The sequence below is a fragment of the Periplaneta americana genome, chromosome 9 (assembly GCF_040183065.1).
Source record: "Periplaneta americana isolate PAMFEO1 chromosome 9, P.americana_PAMFEO1_priV1, whole genome shotgun sequence".
Classification (NCBI taxonomy): domain Eukaryota; kingdom Metazoa; phylum Arthropoda; class Insecta; order Blattodea; family Blattidae; genus Periplaneta; species Periplaneta americana.
In genome coordinates, this window is record NC_091125.1 from 129,845,974 (window position 1) to 129,872,328 (window position 26,355).

The window sequence follows — 26,355 nt, forward strand, 5'->3', positions numbered from 1 at the left end:
ACTGATTCCGATTGGTTCTGCTGTACAAGCTTGTGACGTCACATGCCAGAAATGCTACGGTGCATATAGCAGCCGACTGCCTTCCTAACTGCCATCTAGTCTAGTGGATTTGCCTTATTTTTGGCAGAACTTGACATTTGCCTGTTTTTCAAATTGCGACTTTCTAGAGTTCCGCTGTTTGCATTCAGATATCCTTCACAATAGAGACGTATTTCTGCTTACACTGTATGCATGCAACTGTCTCTAGCTGAGCTGAGAGAAGAACTTGCACAGCACCATCCTGTGACGCAATCTATCTGCTGCATTGCCTCAGTGAAACTATGTGGCCAGCCCATAAACTTATTGACCGTGCTTGTATTTGGGTTGACGTTTTCTGATTACACGCAAGAAATGTAAGCATATTAAGGCAAGTTATTTTGATTGAGGACATCGAAACTGAACAATTTGAAACTCTGTGTTTTAGTTCTGTGTTTCATAAATGCACAGACTATATAATAATTAAAGACTTAGAGCCATATTCATAGACATTCTTAGCACGGGCTTCCGGTGGATGATCAACGAACTAATGTTTTTCATATTCATAAACCAGTGTTAGCGATATGATATGATATGAATCCTGTACAAGTAATCACTCGATAGTCGGGGCTAGTTTAGCACGCTTGTAGTGCGGGCTAGTGAAATGTCTATGCATAGCACTCTAAGGTTTTAAATGCATATTTAAATCAGTAAATTTCTGAATGAGATGACGTTAAGCAAAATTTACTGGCTGTTTCTACTTACCAATTCCTTGCTTTGGAGATTGAAGTCTTGAAAGGACTTATAATGAAACTGTGAAGGCCATTGGGAAAGCAAGAAACAAAAGTGCAAGAACAGGGGTTGATATAAGAAGCAAATAAGACGCAGTGTGTCTGGGACTGAATAATGGCTGGGGTCTCCAAATAATAAAAATTGAATATAAGGTTCATAATTTTGTTTTAACATATTCTATACTAGTTTATCATGAAGTATTATTTCAGTGATGGTTATCATTCATTGCTTTTCTGAATTGGTGGATGAAGTCATTGCATTCAAAGAACTGTTGTAATTTGTTTTGACAGCTTTATCTCTTCTTATGTAGGGCTTAACTGATTAATAACAGTTTCCATATTATGGTTTTATGACAGTACAAGATCTGTAGGAGAAAGGAATCGTTATCATAAAATAAAGATTAATGTCCTCTGATAAGGTAACCTTATTGTGGCATTCTAAGCAAATTATAATCTATTCCCTTCTCAAACTAGTATCACTATTCTCTATTATTTAGATACTGACAGTTAACTCAAGATTTGTTTGTTTAAATAATGAAAACTCACGAACAATGATCATCACATCTCGATTTTTTTTATTGTAAAACATTAGTCTCATAAGCTTTCCTCTCTGTTGACTTGAGTCTTTAGTGACTTTTTCCTTTATCAGCATTGCACTATTTGTGTTTTCAAAACATATTTTGAACATTTTGCACAATGGACTGCTATCACCATTGCTTTCAAACTCTACAAAAGTAGCCTACATTGTGAATTTCTTCCATAGCTATGAAATTTGTTATTCGTATTTTTTTATTCCATTGTACTCTGTTTTCACGTATCACATACATTTTTGTGCTATAATTTACCAAGTGTATCAGTGTTGTTTGATATATGATTTAGCTTCTGTTGCTTTTGTGTTTGAGTTCAAGTTATTTGTACGTTAGTTACCATTGTGTTTCAATTTAAGTTATAGCAAGTTTATTTAAAAGTGACTCACTGTATTTATTTATAGTCATAAAGCAGCTTTGACATATAGCTTGTGGCAGACAGTTTTTGTTATGTTTGTGTAGTGTTATACCATAATCGAAGCTCTAATTATTATTTATAATAGTGATATGCATTTTAGGTCCCTTAAATGCTGCATCCTGTGAATGATCGTTGAGTCTCATCTTCTTTGCTTTGTTTCCTGCTTTGTCTATCAGAGGTCTCTGCATCTCGAGATGTCCTGAAGTCATATGTGCAGTCTCAGTTGAGAATTTGATGCACAGAGACATCTGCAATGCAGGCAACTTAGTGGAATGAAGAGTAGCTAGTCAGTAATTTTACCTGAGTCAGCGTAATTTAACATGCCATAAGTCTGTGAGACAGAACTTCTGGTTTTACTATTCTTCTGAAAGAACCCATGCTCTTAAAACTCAGCCATCTGTGGCAACAGCACAGTAACCATTTAGCTTTTCCACAATTACTTTCTCTGCCCGACTTTATCTGTAAAGATCCCAAGAGTTCATCTCCTAGAAAAGAAGGTACAGGTAATGGGATACCCCGAGAAAACCTTCATCCGTAAATTCCACATGGACCTCTTGATATTTTAAATTGTCTCTACAGCATACGAAACAAACAAATTAGTCATGTAGTTAAAAAATAGTACACTGACAACCAGTCACAACTCAGTTTATATAAAGTGAATAACTGAAATAGATGGAAATGTGTTTATATTCTACATTTTTATACAAACTTTGCTTTAATATATGCTCTGTATTATAATTTATAAAACAATAATGGAAACATGTGAAGTGGACAGACAGAATAAGAAATGAAGCTGTGTTGGAAAGAGTGGGTGAAGAAAGAATGATGCTGAAACTGATCAGAAAGAGGAAAAGGATTTGGTTGGATTACTGGTTGAGAAGAAACTGCGTACTGAAGGATGCACTGGAAGGAATGGTGAACAGAAGAAGAGTTCGCGGTAGAAGAAAATATCAGATGATAGACGACATTAAGATATATGGATCATATGAGGAAACAAAGAGGAAGGCAGAAAATAGGAAAGACTGGAGAAAGCTGGGTTTGCAGTAAAAGACTTGCTCTTGGGCAGAACACTAAATGTATGAATGAATGCATGACCGTGTTGCCAAGCTAGCAGAGGAAGAAATGCAAGTTGGAACACTAGTTCCTACGAAAACATAAACAGATGTTGCCACATTTAAATTTAACATGAGTGTTGCCAATTCGTTGTATGCTGTTTTTCCCCCTGAAGTTTTTCTATCCATGATGAACGGATTCGCTTATTTATTGTGTTACTAGCACAATAGTATGACAAATTCTGTGTGTGTAAAGATATAACAAGATGATATGTCAACAACAAATTAGCAGTATATTAGCATTCTGTGCAGTTGAAAAGTCAGAGGGGATTTTCTTAAATTCATTTATTATATACAGGGAAGTAAGTTACTATATTGTGATGTACGTGCAAAGTATAAAGTTTTGCTCACTCTAGTAGAATAAAGGCCGACTATTGCTCTTTATACAGCTAAATATGTGATTGACAAAGTTGTCTTACAAAATGATAATACCCAGGGTAAAATTATCCTACAGATTGGCGTCGTTGAATTAATTAATATATATAAAATTGGAAAAAAACACTGTTCATTCGTGACCAGCATCAAAGAAAATAAATGTGGATTTAATGTTGAGGCAAGTCAGTGAACAGATGCAAAAATGCATGCAGTTCGAAGATTGTCATGCATCATCTTTCAAGAGTACAGGCATTGAGTTACCCTTTCTGTTCTGGTACCTACTAAAAGTTTTTTTTGGTTCAATTTCTAGCAGAAAGTGTCAGTGATAAGAATTGATAGCATGGTTTCTTTCAGAAGGGTTACAAACTCAGTCGCATGTCAGATTTGTGGTATGTGGAAGAACTCTGGATCTGAAAATATAATGGTCAAAATTATCGACCATTTTTCCCTCTTCTGACAGAAGTAGCCATTCAATAGCACAGAAGTTTGTTAACAAACTCCATGTGAAGTTGTAACATTGCAGAAATGTTATGTTCTTCCTGAGGGTGTAAACCGTTACAGAAGCTCTTGGACACAAATGGCCCATATTGCACCCAGTAAACTAGAAATCATCCTAGGAGACCTCAGTATGACACCAGCTTCATGATGGGTTTATCATGGTAGTGACTGAATCTGAAGTTTGCCGTTTCAGAGTGATGAATATTAAAGAATGGTGAAATTCTTAGCATTGCTTCCTCCAGGAGGCAAGTAAAGCTGGGAGGCTCATGTTGTAGATCTGCAGATGACATGTACAAAATCCTGTTCCTCATAGAGGACTCAGACAAAATATCAGCCATTTCTTGCCCACGTTGAATTTCGACACTGAATAACCTCTTCATTCAGTTGATTGTGTCATTACTACTACTACTACTACTACTACTACTACTACTACTACTACTACTACTACTACTACTACTACTACTACTACTACTACTTATTTACTTACTTACTTACTGGCTTTTAAGGAACCCCTCCGGGTTCATTGCCACCCTCACATAAGCCCGCCATTGGTCCCTATCCTGAGCAAGATTAATCCAGTCCCTACCATCATATCCCACCTCCCTCAAATCCATTTTAATATTATCTTCCCATCTACGTCTCGGCCTCCCCAAAGGTCTTTTCCCCTCTGGCCTCCCAATTAACACTATATGCATTTCTGGATTCGCCCATACGTGCTACATGCCCTGCCCATACTACTACTACTACTATTACTACTTATATTTACTGTCTACTACTATTACAACTACTGTTGCTACCAATACTACTGCTACTACTATTGCTGCTATTACTACCAGTACTACTTACTACAGTCAAATGTCATTTTAACGAATGTTACGAATTCGTCAGTACAACGAAAAAAATTGTATTGCCCTTCCTTACCTGCATAAGGTTCCATGTTAAATTATTTCAATTATACGAACGTCAATATAACGAAAATTTCACTACAACGAAAATAAAAATTTCTCCTTCATGATATATATGATCATTACAACGAAGTGGTAATACCAATATATCAATTTTAGAAGCCATGGAAATATTCACTTCAGCATGTGAGAAGAATAACACACCTACAGACGTGAAACCGGAATATTTCATTGATATTAACTGTTGAAAAGGAGGTTACAGAAGAGGATATTGTCAATAGTGTAATGTAAGAAGAAGGTGTGAGTGAAAGTGATGAAGAATCTGTATGTAGTGACAATGATAGTGAAAAAGAAAATGTCTCTTGCTGAAGTTGTAAATGTTGCTAATGATGGATTATTTATGGCTATTTTTGGCAAGACAAAAAAATTTACCAGGGGATGTGACAAAAAGTGCAAGTGATATTGTAAATTATCTAAAAGAATCAATTGTAAAATGTTCAGTTCAGAAAAAAATTACTGACTTCTTCTCAAAGTAAAACATACAGTTATGACTTTTGTGTAAAAAGTAGCATTTATCAATATTACAGTATAACGAACTTTCATCATAACTAAAATGATGACAGTTCCTAGAAATGGTTAAAATGACATTTTCCAGTATAACGAAAATAATGACAGGATCCCTAGAAATTTGTTAAAACGACATTTTGACTGTACTTCAAATAACACTTGTGGATACAACTAGAACCATAGCACACAAAAATCTTATTAACAATTATGGAGACTCTAAACTGCTCGTTTTTCTTCGTTACATGTGTCTTCTGTCAATAATATTGAAAAACTTTTAATCAAAATCTCTTAAATCAAATAAGGAATGCACCATATTATATCAAAAGAAGCTCGAAAGTTCAGAAGAAGTGGAAAATTGTCTAAAGGGATCATCTTCCTTCATGACAACATCATCTTCACTGCGCAAAAATCACACAAGATACCCCTACTAAACTTGGCTGAGAAGTGCTGCCATATTCCCCATATAGCTCTAATGTGTCTATTCGACATTCGTAGATTTGATATTGAGTCTGCTTTTGTTGACCTTGACCACTTAACTCTAATGTACCCATTACTATTACCTCTTTTACATCATCTGTCTATTACTGTGAACAGAGTTCCGTATTTTTGCTTGAATTTTAATGACCTTGAAATCTTTCTTCACTATTGTAGTGATTCTAAACCTGTGTTTCCCTGATTCAAGATCAGACATTGCAGCAGTCTTACAGCACATGTCAAAATATCTGCAAAATATGAAACCTGAGTGAAGAAGAGTCAATGAGTTTGTCTCAGGTCTCATTCAAGGTCGGGGTTCTTTTACGTGCCACAGATCTACAACATGGAACTTCAGTTTTACTTTCCTTCGTAAGAAAGTTACATTAAAGATTTATACTGCCCTTAAAATCTCATTGACCTGAACTGAATTTGAGTCAAGGAACCAATGACAAGCATAACATCTAGACCAATGAAGACAAAGCACTCATATAAAGCCAGTGGCGTATACTGGTTAAAGGGTTTGGGCTACCGCTGACCCTATTATTACACAAAATATATCTAACAATTACTTTAATTTTAATTACTATGGTAAAACTAATAATACAAAATTATTACATTATGTTATATTATAAACTTTTTCTTTTGTAATTTCCTTAGGCTACCGCTGGTAGCCCGCAAAATACGCCCCTGTATAAAGCAGACTACCATGTTTGAAATATGTGGATGGTTCAAATTTGATCCAAATTATTTTTTGCTTGGATTAAAATAACATTTACTCATAATGATGATGATAATAATAATAATAATAATAATAATAATAATAATTCAATCATGTATCAAATCTTTATATAAGATAAGTTTGTGAAAAAGAGTTTGGGAAGAGAATTATTAGTTGTAGGTTGTAGTTAGTGAGCATGCTTACCAGATCTCAACCATGTGAATTTCATTTGTTAAGGTACCTTAAAAGTGTACGAATCAAATCTGTACACCATAGAAGAACAGAAGAAAAATATTCGACAGGAAGTTTTCTATGTTTGTATAGAGTTCTGTTGAGTGATCATGAATTTTTACAATGGTGCCAGAAATGTATCGATAATTTTTGTGGGTCTCCTTCCTTACATCTAGTCCGTCAACCTATTACTTCTTCTGCATGGTGTGTATCATTGCATTGTCTCCAGATAGATGGAAGAGTAGATTCCCCATGGATAGGGGGAAAACCTTTCTGTATTATCAAGTTTGTCAGTGTGGAATGAGTTGGTGGTGCCAAAAACTGTACGAGACTTCTAATATATATCCAGAAAAAGTTATATTTGGTACTTATCTTCAATTGGTGCTAATTATTTCAAGATATATGCTATACAATTTCCAACATGCCAAATGCTACACATCCCTTGACTTCTGTCAGTGAACAAACGATTCAGTCAGTATGTTGAAATTGTTCAGAAAAACTAACCTGTGAATTGGTCAAAAAGTATAATATCAGCATTGGTAGCACCAAGCATATTATTCACTAACTGCAAGATGGGTGCTTAGAAATCTGACTGAAGAAAACAAAGCAAGACGAGTTGAACTTTGTTTCCAACATCTCCAGCATTACATTAAAGAAGGTCTCGAGTTCCTGGTAAGAATTGTGACATCTAATTCGATTTGGGTGTGCCAATACACTCCTCAAATCAAGATTTGTAGCAAATAATGAAAACACCCAGATTCGCCATCACCAAGAAACAGAGAAGTGAAGTCCTATAATAAGAAAAAGATTATGGCTATTTTTCTTTAAGATGTGAAAGAGTTGGAATTGATATTCTCTTAAATCAAATAATGAATGCACCATATTATATCAAAAGAAGCTCGAAAGTCCAGAAGAAGTGAAAAATTGTTTAAAGGCATCATCTTCCTTCATGACAACATCGTCTTCACTGCTCAAAAATCACAAGATATCTCTACTAAACTTAGCTGAGAAGTGCTGCCACATTCTCCATATACAGTAGCTTTGATGTCCCTATTCGACAGTCATGTTTGGATCTGTGAAGAAGATTTCAGGAGGCAGAACATTTACAGTGAATGACTTGGTAGTGAAGGAAGTTTGTATATAAATTGTACAACCAAAGATGTTCTTTCAAGAAAGAGTAAAGAAGTTTCATGGTTGCTGGCAGAAGTGTAGAAACAAGGTGGAGGACTATGTTTAAAGATAATCATGGTTTGATTTTTTTATATCTGGATCAGATTTGAACCCCCTAAAATACATCTGTCGGTTTTTTTTTATCATTTTAGTTCGCGACCTTGAATACACATAACTTACCATACTATACATAGGTTGTACAGCACAGTCCATTAAACAATAATTGTTTTAATTGTAATGGTTAGCCCAGTGAAAAATATATAGTTCTTGCAAGTCCTGTATTTAGTTAAAGTGAATACCAGTGTAGGATTGAGAAACTCGGCTGAGGAAAGTCGAAGTGTGAGCTAATAGCCAACAAGACCAGCAGCGTTAAGCAGATGATTTAGTGAATAAATTTTCAGTGTGTTACCAGATTAGTTTATCAACCATTCGTTAAATGAAAAGAGTATTCAGAGATATTTATGGGCTCTAAACGATGGTTAATGTGAGGAGGTTGTGTTAACAGTGAAATACAGACACGAGGTCCAGTTTTTAATATCCAAAAATTTGATGTCCATTTTCTTATGCCCATTACATGAAAGTCCACTAAATTATGGCCATAAATATATGCCAAATTAATTATATTATGTCTACTTTATTTTAGTCCAAAACACAAAGTTTATGTCCACTTCACATAACCAATTAGTTACTCGTCATCTTCTGCTTCTTCATCTTCATATAACTTCAACCGATAACTGATAGCTTTAAGGTAAATAGTGATGTTACCCTCTTGCTTGTAGTGGTTGTAATTCTGAATAGTATATTCCACTGTCTCAGATTTACCAGGTACGTTTGTTTAATTGGATGTCACACATTCCGATTCCTGCCAAGCACTTGGGTACAATAATTTCATTATTCTTTTGATTCTCCTTAATGAATTCCATGAATTTCCAGATTGATGCGAGATGTGTGACGATGTGTTTTCAAAAACGATTGTGCCATCCTTCAACTGCATTAGTTGTTCGATGTTATCCTGTCACAACCTGATTATAAGTTTCCATATTTCAGGCGGGAATCTTGTCGGTATTTCTCTTCTTCTTCCTCAAACAGGTTTTCATCTTATGTAAATTCTTTCTATAACACTAAATCCATCACTTCAGACTCGATATAATTTATATGTCTATCAAAAACAACCTGAACTTCTGCCAATGGCACAAAGGGAATTCGTATTAATTATCGAATTTCATTTCTTATACACGCATTTTGTCGATCAATAGTCTCAATAGACAATGAAACAGAAAGCTAAAAATAATGATGCATACATTGTATTTGTGCAGTTTTGCCTGGTGGAGTGCCTTACGGCTTTAACTCTGCCTAAATAAATAAATACTCATATGCATTTCACATTCAGCGAGTGAACATAGGTGGACATAAATAAAAATGGACATAAACGTGTGTGGACATAGGTCACGTGGACCCAAAAATATGGACATAAATATGTGTGGACATATGTGATATGGATATGGGATTATTGGACGTATTGTCCTGGAAGCTTGACAGCACAATACCATTCTTTTGCTGTGAGAGGACAGGTCGCAGATGACAAGTATGGAAAGGTATTCACGAGCTCTGTGATACTCAATTTATAGAGCGAGGCAATATGTGTCACAATGGCATTGCACTAGTTTTATTAGGAATGCTTCCCACAATGCTGACTTCCTGAATTTTCAACATATTATGTTGCTGCTGCCAATGATTAGTATGAAAATTTAATCAGTAATCTGATCAGTGGTTACATTTTTGTATGAAGAAGGAAACAGAAGGCAAGCACTGGAGCCTTAGATAGGCATATTGTGCCTTGCCACTCCTATTTTTGTGGGAATAATTGTTGAATCTGAATAGTTGCTTTCTTATACAGAGTCTTTCATAAGTAACAAGTATATCGAAAAATTAACTATTTTGGAGAATTTTTTGAAATGATGTTCATCCTCACGAGAAAGAACCCTTCCCGGTGCCGTACAGTTAATTTGGAAACAAACACCCCCTGCCAACTTAAAATGACTTAAATAATGACAGGAACAGTCCTAAGATAAATGTATTGTCTCTCCTGACTGCAGAATTTGTTATCGGTCCTTTCATTTTTCCGAACAATTCAATTTCCGGCGTGGAAATGACATGCTGACACTGTTTGTCATTCCAGAGTTGAACAGAATGAACTTCTTGACTCCTGAAACACATTTCCAATTAGATGGGGCTCCTCCCCATTATCCATGTAATGTTCGAGCCTTGCTAGACAAAGTGTTTCCAGGCAGGTGAATCAGTCGCACAGGCCCAGTTCGTTGGCCTCCACAATCACCTGATTTGTCTCCCCTGGACCTCTTTTTCTTGAGATTCATCAAGGATCGTGTCTATACGACTAAGCCACGCACCATCCCTGAATTAGTGGAACGAATTGAACACAAGATACAAATGGTTATGCTTGACGTGCTCGCCATAATCCATTAAGAATTGATACGTCACTTACATTTGTGCATTCAGCAGAATGGAAGACATTTTGAAAATTGTACACCATAATTTGTCAACAATTGAAACGTTTTTTACATTTATGTGTTTTAATAAAGGTTTAAAATATAACCATACTTTCGTTTAATAGCTCTGGTGGCGAGGGGAGGAGGTGTTTGTTTCCAAATCGACTGTACGGCACCAGGAAGGGTTCTTTCTCGTGAGGATGAACATCATTTTAAAAAATCATCCAAAATAATTAATTTTTCTATAGACTCGTTATTATGAAAGACTTTTAGATATCATGACTCATCTATATGGTGTCGATTCAGCTGTGCAGGCTCAATGTCTTGTGAAGTCTCATTAGAGCGCCCTTTCACCCACGAGAATGTTCTCCACCTCCTTAGGCTCACGTTGTCTGTATGCCAGTCACAATACTGCATCACGCTACACCATTTTGGGTAGATACTATTAATGATGATGAATATTGAAGTGAAGAGTGATAGTGGAATGATGGAGGGATACGGGAGAACCACGAGAAAACCTTCAGGAACCTTAGCTTTGTCCGCCAAACTACAGAGTAGAAGAAAACTATTAAACTTTGGTGCCATGGATTGTGCTGTACCTCCTTGAAACTCTCAAACACCAGATATAAAACCTGCTCAGAAACTCGTAGAAGAATTAGATTTCTGAGAACTCTGTTGATCAAACCAGTTTCGTTAAAATCTCAACCTACCGAAGCTCTAAACAGTAGCAGCAGAAATATTTATTGAACATCATGAAGACACTTACACACTGGGAAAGGAGACGCATAAAAAACAAATTTTGAAATGCTTATGGAATATTTCATAACAACTAACTGCCACAATCTTAATGTGAAAGTCTGCCACTGTTTGTCAAATGAAAATTAACCACATTTCAGGTAAATTTATTATTTAATTACAGACAGGAAATAATTCCACTTTTGAAAATAACCGCATATAGGCCCATACCACTTTGCTCTTTACATATTGGTTGTTCTGTATCTTTTCGTGATACTGTTGTCACAACTAGCTTGGGGACTTACTTTCTTTTGCAGTGTAAGAAGTGACTCGGAGAGCGACATCCCATTGCAACCTGTTTCCCAATGGAAGAAGTGCTGGAAGTAGACAGGGCCCCCCGATCTCTATCGTTCACTCATGTTGTTGTGTAGTGGATCGTGAGGTTGGTCCGTTCATTCGGCTGTGATTCATCTAATCAGTCATATCATAACATAACATTCTTACGCATGATGTGACATTGAATGTGCTGCAAAAATTATCATAAGTCACCTGCACGCATTGCAATACTATGACAATGAAAATAATAATATTCAGAGCTGCAACAGCAAAAGAACTTTGAAATCATAATTTTTACGTTAATTGACAAATGTGTGATAGTGTCTATTTTGTGACTGTAACATTTTCATATATGACACTTTAAATCTACATGGAAAGCTATTATACTTAATGTTCATTAACATATTTTTTTTATAAGTGATATGATGTGGTATTAAATAGGTATTAAATATATTAAATCATTGACAGATCTCTCTACACATCTTTTTATATATATTTATTCGTTTACTTGCAGATTTTCACCAAACAGCGTTTTGTTCCCTTCTGTTTTTGTTGTGTGTGCTGTAAAAATAGTATTTATTGTTGAGACTATTTCCACTACTGTTATGTCTCAAAAGCAAACGATGTTTCAGACATTTATCTAGCTCCGCCTACAGATGAAAAGAAGAGAACCTACTTGTTGAAACTGATATAACTGGCTGTTACAATTGACTGATTTATTTGTAAACCATCAGAGTTAAAGTAAAGTAGGTTAACTATTAAAGACAAGTGATGGCTAAAAAAATCTATGTTCCAGTTTACAGGAGTACCACAGTAAAGCTGAAGTAAATCGTATTGTGACTGGAAGTAAATACTAATAAAAACAACAGAAGAAGTGTGAAAATTTAAGTAGAAAGGAAGAACTCATGTAAACACAAGAAACTTAATTGTTGTTATGAATATTTTGTTTTCATTTAGCAAGTGATTCAGATAACTCGAAATTTGTTCTTCTATAGCAGACATTCATATTATATATGAAACATTACCTTCTTTTTCTTCTTCTTAACACTTAATATGATGTTTAGCACTTACAATGAGAGGATAGGTTTCTGGAATGGCTGATTTTGATGATACTGTTTTTGATGGAAGTGAATGATGAAAAGCAAAATATACCAAACCAAGTTATATAATGCTTGAAGAACGCTTAACTTATTTGTAGTAAAAGGTGTGACATGTCGACAGTTTAATGTATTTATCTCAATTATCTGTCTATCTCCTTTCGTCAGGTAGTCGCAGTAGCTTAGTGCACAGATATGAGACTGACAATGAGGAGGTCTCCAGGAATAATTCTCTTCGGGTTCTCAGCCAGGTGAGTTTGATTATTGCTTCCAAGCTTTCGATGACTAGCTCTGCCATCTTCTTCAGGGATTGAAGTGTCGTGGGACCATGTCTAGGGCAGTATATAAGCTGTCAGCCTTCCACTGTAGCCCAATCAGAAGCCAGTACCTAGTCCTCACGTCCTGTCTTGTTCTGGTTGGTCGAAGCATGTTGACTACAGGTTTCCACACTATACTCAGCTGTAGGCCCCCGTCTCTGTTAATATTATTGGCATCTAGTTGGATTTCAATGTCTTCCTTGATGACCAGATCCCAATAACCCAATGCCTTGTCCATGACGGTGGTGGTGTCGAAATCCATCTTGTGGCCTATTTCCAGGCTGTGTTGCGCTACCATCGACTTATTGGAATAATATAGTCTTATGCTATGTTGGTGTTCCTTGCAGTGTTCCATAATGGTGTGTTCCATCTGGTCAGTGTAGCATTTTCCACACTCACAAGATATTTTCACCTGAATGGACGCAGTCACCATCACCTGGCACAGAAACAAACGGTCCTGTCGACTCTTTTCTCAGGGAGAGAGGCATTTTGGACCAAGAGAGTCTCCCTTGAGAGATTCGACACCTGCACAAGACATTCCAATGGAACAACTTCGGTAACAGAGAAATTAGTTGGCTCGCAAAAGAGCCTTCTCTGACAAACCACCTGCCGAGGAAAAGGGAAAGATGAAGGGCATGGCATACATCCTATTCCATGGTCCCACCTCAGACCCCTACAGTGACTGAGTGGTCAGATCTCCAGTTTTTCAAGCAGGCAGGGTTCAAGTCCCGGTGAGGCTGGGATTTTTCTGAAAAATCCGACACTTATGGCGGACAAGGTTTTTTTTCAGAGTCCTCCCATTTTTTCCCCATATTAGGCATCTACATCATTCCATCACTATTTCTTCATTTCGTCATCATTCTATAGCATTCCCTGAGTCTCGGCTGGCGACACACTGAGAAGACTGGCCTAGAGACGAAACCTAGGTACGCAGCGCACCTTAGTGCAGTCAGCTGATATGGGTTCGGGAATGCGTCTAGCTTCAGGGTTAGCGCAATAGATCGTAACAGATTGCAGTGCTGGGCCATATTGCCCCTCTCCCGTAAATTCCATTTCATGCTCCACCTCAGGGAAGATCGGCAGATTACTAAGAAAACATGGAATTAAGACCATCCATGTCACCTATAAAAATTCAGAACTTAGACTAGTAAGGGACGTCCACACCTGTGGAGTAACGGTCAGTGTGTCTGGCCGCGAAACCAGGTGGCCCGGGTTCGAATCCCAGTCGGGGCAAGTTACCTGGTTGAGGTTTTTTCCGGGTTTTTCCCTCAACCCAATACGAGCAAATGCTGGGTAACTTTCGGTGCTGGACCCCAGACTCATTTCACCGGCATTATCACCTTCACTTCATTCAGACGCTAAATAACCTGAGATGTTGATACAGCGTCATAAAATAACCCAATAAAATAAAAATAAAAAAAAACTAGTAAGGGACAACCTTAGTCTTAGATACCTGGTGTGTATAAAATACCTTGTGAGTAGAAAATGCGACATTGACAAGACAGGATGTTCCATTGTGGAATGCTGCGAGGAAAACCAACACAGCATAAGACTACATTATCCCAATAAGTCGGCAGTAGCACAACACAGACTGAAAATGGGCCACAAGATGAATTTTGACGCCCCCACCATCATGGACAAGGCATCGGATTATTGAGACCTGGTCATCAAGGAAGACATTGAAATCCAACTAGATGCCAATAATGTAAACAGAGGCAGGGGCCTACAGCTGAGTACAGTGTGGAAACCTGTAGTCAACATGCTTCGACCAACCAGAACAAGACAGGACGTGAGGACTAGGTACTGGCTTCTGATTGGGCTACAGTGGAAGGCTAACTGATAGCTTATATATTGGCCTAGACATGATCCCACCGCACTTTAATCCCTGAAAGTGATGGCAGAGCTAGTCATCGAAAGCTTGGAAGCAACAATCCAATTCACCTGGCTGAGAACCCGAGAAGAATTATTCCTGGAGACCTCCTCATTGTCAGTCTCATATCTGTGCACTAAGCTACTGCGACTACCTGACGAAAGGAGATAGACAAGATAACTGAGATAAATACATTAAACTGTCGACATGTCACAATTTTTACTACAAATAAGTCGAGTGTTCTTCAAGCATTATGTAACTTGGTTTGGTATATTTTGCTTTTCATCATTCACTTCCATCAAAAACAGTATCATCAAAATCAGCCATTCCAGAAACCTATCCTCTCATTGTAAGTGCTAAACATCATATTAAGTGTTAAGAAGAAGAAAAAGAAGGTAATGTTTCATATATAATATGAATGTCTGCTATAGGAGAAGAAATTTTGAGTTACTTGGATCACATGCTAAATGAAAACAAAATATTCATAACAACAATTAAGTTTCTTGTGTTTTCATATGAATTCTTAGTTTCTATTTAAATTTTCACACTTCTTCTGTTTTTATTAGTACTTACTTCCAGTCACAATATGATTTATTTCAGCTTTACTGTGGTACTCCTGTAAACTGGTACATAAGATTTTTTTTAGCCCTCACTTGTCTTTAATAGTTAATCTACTTTACTTTAACTCTGATGGTTTACAAGTAAATCAGTCAATTGTAACAGCCAGTTATATCAATTTCAACAAGGAGGCTATCTCCTTCTCATGGAGCTACATAGAGTGCAGGCAGTTTATAAGTCCCGAAACATAGCTAGGCTGGCAGCCTGAGTTCCATGCAATTTGCTGGCATTCCTCTCCTTGGAAATGCGGTGCTCTTCTCACCTGCAGTCAGTCATGAGTATTATTTCATCGAAGTAGGACAATTATGTTGTGCAGTTGTGAGTGAATTTCATTAGAGAATATTGTAGTGTTGTGCAGTGACGAGATATTCACTGCATCATCATATAACCCTTTTGAAGACATACATCAAGTGCAGAAAGTTGTGTGGCAGAACAAGACAAGCATTTGAACGTAAATTTTCTGGCAGCTCAGTCCCAACACGAAAAGCAATATTGAAGTTAGTGGATAAATTGCTTACCATGCAGATCCTTGAGAAATTCCTGTCTGCTGTGCTAGATGTATCAAATAAATTGCTTACCATGCAGATCCTTGAGAAATTCCTGTCTGCTATGCTAGATGTATCAAATAAATTGCTTACCATGCAGATCCTTGAGAAATTCCTGTCTGCTGTGCTAGATGTATCAAATATTTTCGAGGACAATGTTCTAAGACAGCTCCTATTTCATCAAGTTTTTCTTCTGTCAGCACATGATGTTTTCGTTTTCTTTTCCAGTTAGTCACAGAACCTGTTTTATTAAACTTATCCACTAACTTATATTAAAGAACCTGCTTTATTTAACTTACTCATACTTACTTATGGCTTTTAAGGAACCCAGAGGTTCATTGTCGCCCTCACATAAGCCCACCATTGGTCCCTATCCTGAGCAAGATAACGTATTCATTAACTTCAATATTAGTAATTGATTAACTAGCAGACTTACTCGTGTTAATTACGTAAGTCTGTGCGGCTTACAGCTGTTTCGGTGCTTCATCACACCATCCTCAGAGCCTACTAGATCTCGGCGTCATCTCGAACTTCTCTGCCTGTTATGTGGGTGCGTTTGATTGTTGAAAGGTGTTGAAAAGTGGAGTCAAATAGTGTGTGTGTACTGAAATTGATATGTGTGTTGAGAATTTGATCGGGGTGTGTTTTAGTGTGTTTGTATATTTCGTATTGTTCTAGTGTGTTGAGTTTTTGGTTCTTGGGTTGTATGTGCAGGATTTCCATGTCCGCATTTATGTTATATGGAAATCCTACACATACAACCCAAGAACCAAAAACTCAACACACTAGAAAAATACGAAATATACAAACACATTAAAACACACCCCGATCAAATTCTCAACACACAGATCAATTTCAGTACACACACACTATTTGACTCCACTTTTCAACACCTTTCAACAATCAAACGCACCCACATAACAGGCAGAGAAGTTCGAGATGACGCCGAGATCTAGTAGGCTCTGAAGATGGTGTGATGAAGCACCGAAACAGCTGTAAGCCGCACAGTCTTACATAATTAACACGAGTAAGTCCGCTAGTTAATCAATTACTTATATTTAAGTGTTAAAAGTAGTGTACGCAAGATTCAAAATGGACTTCAATAATTGCTTTTCGTATTGAAACTGGGCTGCCAGATAATTTACGTCTAAATGCTTGCCTTGCTTTGTCACACAACTTTCTGCACTTAATGTATGTCTCTAAGATGAATATACGATGTTGCAGTAATTATCTCACCATTTCACAACATTACTGTACTCTCTAATGAAATCTCACTCAGGACTGCACAATATAACTGTCCTACTTCGATGAAATCTTACTCATGGCTGACTGCAGGTGAGAAAAACACCGTGCATTAATGGAGGAGAATGCCAGCAAATGCATGGGACAAGCAGTGTTTTGGGACATTCAAACTGCTTGGACCATACAACATCTGAGACATTGCATGCTTTTAAGAGATGCAACGGCCTCTCTGTAATGAATAGCCACTGTTGTTTTCTTCAAAACTATTCAATCGACCTTGCTAGTAAAACATAATAGCACTTGTTGCATATTCTAAATGAGGAGAAAGCAATGGTGTATTCTTGAGAAGAGTTTCTTTTGGATTAGACTTGAAGCAGTGCTGATTAAAGAAGTAAAAATATAAAATAGAATTCGTACTCTTTCGAAGATTGGATTTACTTTCGTATTCAGATGAAAAACACCAGTTCAAAAGGGAGAAAAAAAATATTCTTGTTAGAGTCGTTATAGATAGCTAAACCCACATGACTGACAAACAACTGGTAACAAAAGGCGAGGTATTATTCATGATTAGGGTCTGGCTTTATATGCATTAAAAAGTAGTATTGCTATTTCGTATATTTTTTATATTTATGTGTCTGATATCAGATATTTCTGAATACTTAGGTGTGACGTGAGAAGCAATGCATATTACGGCCATCATAGAAACCTTTAAAAAAAATAAAACAAATTTAAGCAAGTTGATATAGCTGGTGCCAGCGTTTTTGGCATGTGTCCTAGATATATAGTGCCCAGTTTGTGGGCATGTTACTACTGCAGCTAAGAATGGTACCACTTCCTATACACGTCACATCAGACATTTGCCAAATACAGTTGTTAGACTGACTGTGGCAAATGTAAAACACTCACACTTAACGTTCCCATTACTTATTTCACACGCCAAAAACGGTGACGCGGACTGATTGTAATGATAACTTGCACGTGTGATACACTCGTCTTACAATTCAGTAGGTGACTACTTGCCTCCTTCAGGTATTACTAGATAAAGCCTGGAAGATTTAAACTTCCTAATGTTGTAAACCACACTTTCTCAATCGTAATGTACACCATGCCTACCCAAATATAATTTATGTCATTTTTAGCATATAGTGCATATATATATATATATATATCCATGAATAAACAGAAAACGTAAGGGAGTTCCAGACCACAACATCATAAAGAAAGGAACCAAGAGGTAAAACACAACAGATACAATATAAAGTCCAGATGAATAAAACGTAACATGGGACTGTTAGTGTTTTTCTTTTCTTCTATTCACCCATCATCTCCATGCGTGTTTTCTGTTCTATTTTGTCTCTTTATTTTTCATAGAGTTATGGCCCTGTAATGCTCCTACATTTTCGCCTTGTGTTACCAGTCAATGGTCAGTCACGTGAATTTCGCCAGTAATGACCTCAGCGAGTAAGATATTTTTTTTTCTAATCTTTTCTTCATCTGAAAACCAGAGTCAAACGAATCTTTGAAATGTTGTGATGATTTTTTTTCATGTAGTCATTGTTTGACAGTAAAGATTTCAGTATGATTCCACTTTTTTAAGGTATTCTCTGATCCACAGTTTTATATTCTAGTTGGTCCTGTTTTTTCCTGGTTCACATAAATTATAAAATACTTTTTTCAGATGAGTTAACCAGAGAATTACCTTAAACAAGTGATGTCATAGTGAACCTCTGTGAATTGAAAGATAAAAAATATCTTCTTTCTTTGTATATTATTCATGTAAGGAGATCTCCGTGTGAGTTAGAAAAGTGGCTAATTAACCCAAACTGCGAGGAATAGAAAAGTACAAGAGATAACATAAAAACCGGGGATTAAATACAAAATGTCTATCTGTGCTTATATTCTAATTTACAGAATTTTCAAATGACATGAAATGAGAATGACTGATTGGATGGTTGACACTAGAGTTTTTCATTGATTGAAATTAAAGTTGCAACACCATGAAGGTGTTGAAGGATTGTACTGAAGCTTGGCATATGTGTAGAGCATGCCTGTCAAACTCATGCTCTCAAGGCATGAACTTGTTGAAGGATTGTACTGAAGCTTGGCATATGTGTGGAGCATGCCTGTCAAACTCATGCTCTCAAGGCATGAACTAGTACGAACGGAGTGCTTACCTTCTGTAATGCCTCAGGTCCCTTGCATCGACTCAATGTAGACAGAAGGTAGGGCTGGGCGAGTGAATGTAAACAGGTGTTGTACTAGTAATAGTGGTGGCTGATACTTTGCATAAACTTTGCACACCTAATTAATTTGTTAAATACTCATTATTGTATTACTTTATAATTCTAATGAACAAAGGACCTGTATAACAACAGTGATGACTGATGTTATGATACTAATGCGCTATTTTTATAAAGCTGAAAATACGTTACTCTCTGGCTGTTGGTTCTGGGGCCTTTAAATTAAAAATAAAAGAGAAAGAGAAGGAAGAAAACCGTAATACATGTCTGTCCAATTTGACTCTTTTGGTGCGAATCACCTCCTTGCTTACATGCTCCATCCTCAACTTTGAGTCATAAAGTGTTTGATTTGTGCATTTGCTGTAATTTTTACCAATCTACACCACTGCCTATCCGTGTTATTGAGCACTATTATTCGTCCCTGCAAGATTTTTTTTTATTGTATCTCAGTCATCATCGCCAATCTTCGTCGTCTTCCTCAGTATACCTACTATTTCCTAAAATGAAGTTAATATAAGTTATTGCCATGCTGTAGCTACCTACTGTGTAATTAGCATCGTGTTCCAAAGTAGCAGCAAGGCAGTAACGTCTATTAACTTCATTTTAGGGAATAGTAGATGTACTGAGGAAGACGATGATAATGATAAACTTTGCAGAGATGAATAATAGTGCACAATAAAACTGATAGGCAGTGGTGTAATGTGGTAATATTATGGCAAATTAACAAATTAAACACTTTATGACTCAAGCTGAAGATAGAGCATGTAAGTGAGGAGGTACATCACACCAAAAAGTGAAATTGGACAGACATGTCTTACAGTTTTCTTCCGTCTCTTTCTCTTTTATTTTTAATTTAAAGGCCCCAGAACAACCAGCCAGGAGAAACATATCCTCAGCTTTATAAAAATTGCACATTAGTATCATATCATCAATCATGACTGTTGTTGTATACATCCCTTGTTCATTAGAATTATAAAGTAATTACAGTAATGATTATTTAACAAATTAATTAGGTGTGCAAAGTCTATACACAGTATCAGCCACCACTGTTAGTAGTGCAACATCTGTTTACAGTCACTCGCCCAGCCCTACCTTCTGTCTACATTGAGTCGATGCAAGGGACCTGAGGCATTACAGAAGGCAAGCACTCCATCCATACTACGAGGCGCGTCCATAAAGTAACTTTCCCTCTCGTCCCACAGCTAGCAAACCATATGTTGCGCAAAGCGACTGCGTGTACGTAATAGAGTAATGTCCTGGCATGGCGCATGCGCTAGCGGAACTTCCCGAGTGCTCTTAGTAGCTTCGTTGCATTGGTTGAAGATGGATGCTCCTTTTCCAGCTCCCACCGCGTATGAAGTGCGATCAGTGATAAAGTTCTTCAATGCACAAGACATAGCACCGATTGAAATTTATCGTCAGCTGTGCCAGGTCTATGGACCTAATGTCATGATCAAGCAGATGGTACGTTGCTCCACAAGGTCGTCTGTGATGATGGTTGGCCTCCCACTGCGCTCCTTGTCATGCACATTTTGGCATCCTGCTGAAAATTGTTTTCAGCAGCAATGCACCATCTGTTTGCTCATGACATTAGGCCCATAGACCTGGCACAGCTGACGATAAATTTCAATCAGCACTATGCCCTGTGCATTCAAAAACTTTATCACTGATCACACTTCACACTCGGCGGGAGCTGGAATAGGAGCGTCCATCTTCAACCAATGCAACGAAGCTACTGAGAGCACTCGGGAAGTTCTGCTAGCGCATGCGCTATGCCAGGACATTACTCCATCACGTACATGCAGTCGCTTCGCGCAACATATGGTTTGCTAGCTGTGGGACGAGTGGAAAAGTTACTTTATGGATGCACCTCGTAGTTCATGCGTTGAGAGTTTGTGTTTGACAGGCATGGTGTAGAGGGTTAGATACAGTGGTCAAACATATAAAGCTGTCAGAAGTGGGTTTATTGTAACGTATTAATAGAGTTTTGGTGTAAAAAGTCTCGAATGCAGCATCACATCAAGTCGTGAAGGCACTGAATGTTTGCTTGTTAAATGTCAGATATGGAGAACCAGCTGTTCAGTTGAATATTGCTGTCTAGACGAGTTCTCAATTGGATTGAAGTCCATGCCACTGCATTGTTGGAATGTCTTGGAGAATTTTCCTATATACAGAGTATATGTAATGTACATTTTCTTATTATTTCACCGAAATTACAATGTTTTATACAGATTGTTTAGTGTGAGTAGCATTCTTTCAATGGCTGTGGAGTTAATATTACTGATCATCACTGATATTTTTAGATATTAATTTTTGTTAGGTGGACATCATAAATTTAATAGATTGTCCTATGTTGATGGGGATGTATATTTTTAATTGCATGAAGTATGATGGTACTTTTTTATTTAAAAATAGTAATTCTTACTTGCAGGAAAAATATTGTTACATATGTACACTTAATACTGCTAACTCACCATGCTCATTAACATATATACAGGGTGAACAGTAAGTATGGAATACTGTTAATAACTTCTTAAATTTTAATTTCCCAAAAAAAAAAAAAAAAAAAAAAAAAGCTTTACACAAAAGCTGTTGAAAATAAACCATACAATATTACACCATTGATCCAACAAAGTTAGTTATTCGGGTATACAGGATGTGACAGTAAGCTTTATTTTTTAAAGTGGCACTCTATATTACAATTCCGAATCTCTATTAAATTTTTCTTATGAATATGTAAAATTTTATTCATTCATCAGTTTCTTGTCTCTTAACTATTTATTAAACTTGTTTCGTGGACTTCAAACTTGAGACAAATAAGTACCCAGTATGTAAAATCCTGTTGAGTAGGCCATAAAACTAAACAAAACACTACGACTAACCAAACTTTATCACAGATGCTCAAAATGAGAGCCATTCACAGCTAAAAAATATCCCAGTCTATCAAGAAAATGGTCCATTGTCTTCTTCACAGTCATAAGACTGATCTGTTTCATCTCGTATCTACAATGGACTGTTTTCGTGATAGACTGGGATATTGTTTAGCTGTGAATGGTTCTCATTTTGAGCATCTGTGATAAAGTTTGGTTAGTCGTAGTGTTTTGTTTAGTTTTAATGACCTACTCAACAGGATTTTACATACTTATTTGTTTCAAGTTTAAAGTCCACGAAACAAGTTTAATAAATAGTTAAGAGACATTAAAGCGATGAATGGGTAAAATTCTACACATTCATACGTAAAATTTAATGGAGATTCGGAATGTGCAAATTTTAATATAGAGTATCATTAAAAAAAATTAAGTTTACTGTCACACCCTGTATACCTGAGTAACTAACTTTTTTGGACCAAAGGTATGATGATATTGTATGGTTAATCTCCAACAGCTTTTGTATAAAACTTTTTTTTTGTAAAATTAAGATTTAAGAAGTTATTAGTTATATTTATAATCAGCATATACATCATAGACATTTTATGCCAACTGAAAAAGAAATTAACCCCCTAAAAGACAGACAACTAATTTATAGTTTACACATCTTAATGACCAGTATCAAACATTTGCATTCTTTCTTCCTTCATTTTTTGAAACGAAAATTTGTGGTCGCTTCCCTTCTCACTTTAATATTATGTCATTTCGTCGTAGTTTAGTTGTTTAAGCATACCAAATATTACATCTTATCATCTGAACAGTTTATTGTTAAGTCTCGAAATACATTGAAATTGAATTAATTAAATGTAATATGATAATCATTCTATTATAAATGATTTCAAGCTGTTTCATACAATTATATTATGTTATCATCAGTATCACACTCCCCAAAAATTTGCGTTGTTACGCTTTGCTAAAGTTGATTTAAATAGTCTCTTGGCAAGCATTACCCTTTGCCATGGTGTATTCGTTTCCTGACATGACAAAAAAAAGTGGGAAAATTATTTCATTTCAAATTGTATATGGTAATTGATTCAAGTCATCTTTCACATTGTGGTGTAAATACGTTGAAATGACAAATGTATTGAAAACTAATGTGTGAAACACGTCCATCTTCCTTCTGTAACAACACCATTGTTGGTTATATTTTTATGGAATGGAGTTATGTAAAATCTCGAAAATTGATCATTCAGCATGTAAATAATTATGCTATTCTCTATTGTTTGCAACAGTGGGAAATTCTCCCAAGCATTCCAACAATATATTAGTTTGGACTTCAATCCAACGGATCATGTATGAGACATGGAACAAATCTGGTTGGTTAACTCTCAACTGGGCTGCAGTATAGAACAGTTGATCCTCCATATTTAACAGCATTCCACAAGCAGATACCTATCCAGCACTTCATGATACGGCTTAGTGCTACATTTGAGGCTTTTAACTAGACATAACATTAATGTATTACAATAATACACTTCTCACAACTTTATGTGTTCGATAACTGCATCTCACATTGTACACATATGCTAAGCTTTAATACAGTTCTTGAATTCATTTACGATGTTGTAATTTTCTGTAGCTTTTGGATCGCGATCAGCATGGTTTTCTACAGACAGATAATGTGATTCCTCCTCCATTTCTTCTTCTTTTCCTTCATCCCACTTCACCACGTCTAATTATCATCTCAGCAATGCTAAAAAATTACATATAATTACAGTACCGTATTTGAAGTTTTCGTAGTGATTAAGTTCTTGTCTAGCTGTTAGATGTTTCATTCATATATTGAGATGAAAAGTTTCCAGTATTTCGAAGCTACTCACTGGCTCCATCTTCAGGCAGATTAGTAGGCTCTAACAGAAACACGTCCCACATATTGTAATTGTTGGTAATAACCTGGGAAGCATAGCCTACTGTGTTGGATCTATTACGCTAAAATAGTCCAGATAACTGGACAAATCAAGAATTTAATTTCGCATTAAACGTGTCTGTTTATGGGATCATGCTGAGCCCCATAAATTTACATATTTGGTGCGAAGTTATTTTTGTCCACTTGTCTATACTTCGTCTCATAATGTCTGACAGGAGAAGTAAACATTGCCAACAGAGGAGAAGAGGGAGTATAATTATTGCTATTCAACCAACAGCAGAGGTCTCATTCCATGCTGATCTTCAAGTTGGGCAGATGTAGAATGCTTCAGACTGACCAACTTCAAGGAAAATGTGGAATGAGACCTCTACCATTGGTTGAATAGCAATTATACTTCTCTCCTCCTCTGTTGGCAATGTTTACATCTCCTGTCAGACATTATGGAATGAAGTATAGACCGCATGATGAATCAAAAGTCTGGAATGATGTTATTATATATCTGATACTGTATGTCAGGTGAATATACCTTGTTCCCATTTATTATAGCACCAATGAATCAACCAATTACACACATAATTGTAATACTTCACCACCTTTAATACAACTTCAAAATTTCAAATGGGAAAGGGGTCGTTTGTAAAATTTTTGTAACAAAACTAATGACAAAACCGGTTTCAAAATGTCTCAATTCCTGTGGAAAATATCGCACATTACAGTTTCCATAAAGCTGAATACAGCTTTAAAATTTCAAGTGGAAAATAAATGATATTAAATAATAGTCGTATAAAACTTTTTTTAGTTGTATCCAATATTGCGGCATTCAAGATTATGGCACTGCACACATTATCCATGACTAGTATAACAATTATACTTCTTATAAGTGCAGCAACAATTTTTATGGAAACTTGAATATGCAATATTTTCTGTAGGAATTGAGATATCTTAAAACCGATTTTGCTATTGCTTTTTGTATAAAATTGTACATGATTCAGAGTGGTCACACGACCTCTTTTCCATTTGAAACTTCAAAGTTGTATTCAATATTGCAGATTTAAAGATGGCGGAGTGTTACAGTTATGTATATAATTGGTTAATTCATTGGTGTTATATATTAAATGGGAACATCTATATTCACCTGACATACAGTATCAGACATATAATAACATTGTTTCAGATTTTTTATTCATCATGCCGTCTAGAAAACTGGTCAAAAGTAATTTCGTATACCAAATATGTAACTGTATGGGGCTCAGCATGATCCCATAAACAGACACTTTTAAAGCGAAATTAAATTCTTGATTGGTCTAGTTATCTGGACTATTTTAGCATAACAGATCCAACACAGTAGGCTGTGCTTCCCAGGTTATTACCAACAATTACAATATGTGGGACGTGTTTCTGTTATAGCCTACTAATCTGCCTAAAAATGGAGTCAGTAAGGAGTTTGGAAATGTTGGAAACTTAACATTTCAACACACAATTGAAACACCCAAGATATACAGTATAATAGATTTTGGTATATCTCAAATAAAATAAATAATCAAACCTTGAATGAACCTTTCCCAGGGTATTACACTTCAATTCCGATACTTCTCACTGCTTATATGACCTGCTTTGTGTGTTGAATTCTTATATAATGTAAACCTTCCGTGGTATTCAGCATGGTGCCAGATTTTTTGCTTTTTTGCACCATATCATGGGAGCAGGAACATCCATAATTTTGGAGCTGTGTATTGATCTCATTATTAAGGATGTCAAGATATAATCCTGGACAGGACAGATCCAATAGGTATGGTCCTTCTTTCTTGCTTCCTCTAGCTATTGGGAGCATTACGCACAATTGTTGACCTTGACATCCCTGATAGAGCTCCGAATTTCTTTGCCTGAAACTGTTGAATTTTACTATTTGATTTTTTCTCTCAAAAATTATTCACTTTCTTTGTAGTATCCTTTCCTTCCCAGTCCACTAAATACGAGGCACGTCCATAAAGTAACTTTCTCACTCGTCCCACAGCTAGCAAACCATATGTTGCGCGAAGCGACTGCATGTACGTGATAGAGTAATGTCCTGGCATGTTGCATGAGATAGCGGAACTTCCCGAGTGCTCTTAGTAGCTTCGTTGCATTGGTTGATGATGGACGTTCCTGTTCCAGCTCCCGCCATGTGAAGTGCTGTCAGTGATAAAGTTTTTG

General features: G+C 36.5%; 1 protein-coding gene across 5 annotated transcripts in view; it reads left to right on the forward strand.

The window, feature by feature from the left end:
• Window positions 1–26,355, forward strand: part of LOC138706509 (lysosome-associated membrane glycoprotein 1-like) — an 89,918-nt gene that overhangs the window by 62,473 nt on the left and 1,090 nt on the right. For 3 of the 5 annotated variants that reach the window (XM_069835864.1, XM_069835868.1, XM_069835865.1), the window contains one exon: window positions 11,421–11,906. The exons of the other annotated variants lie outside the window; for them this stretch is intronic. In XM_069835864.1, coding sequence (XP_069691965.1) covers window positions 11,421–11,490 — 70 coding nt within the window. In that variant the 3' untranslated portion in view covers window positions 11,491–11,906. Of the gene's footprint in view, window positions 1–11,420; window positions 11,907–26,355 lie in introns of those variants that run through there. 5 annotated transcript variants of the gene reach the window in all.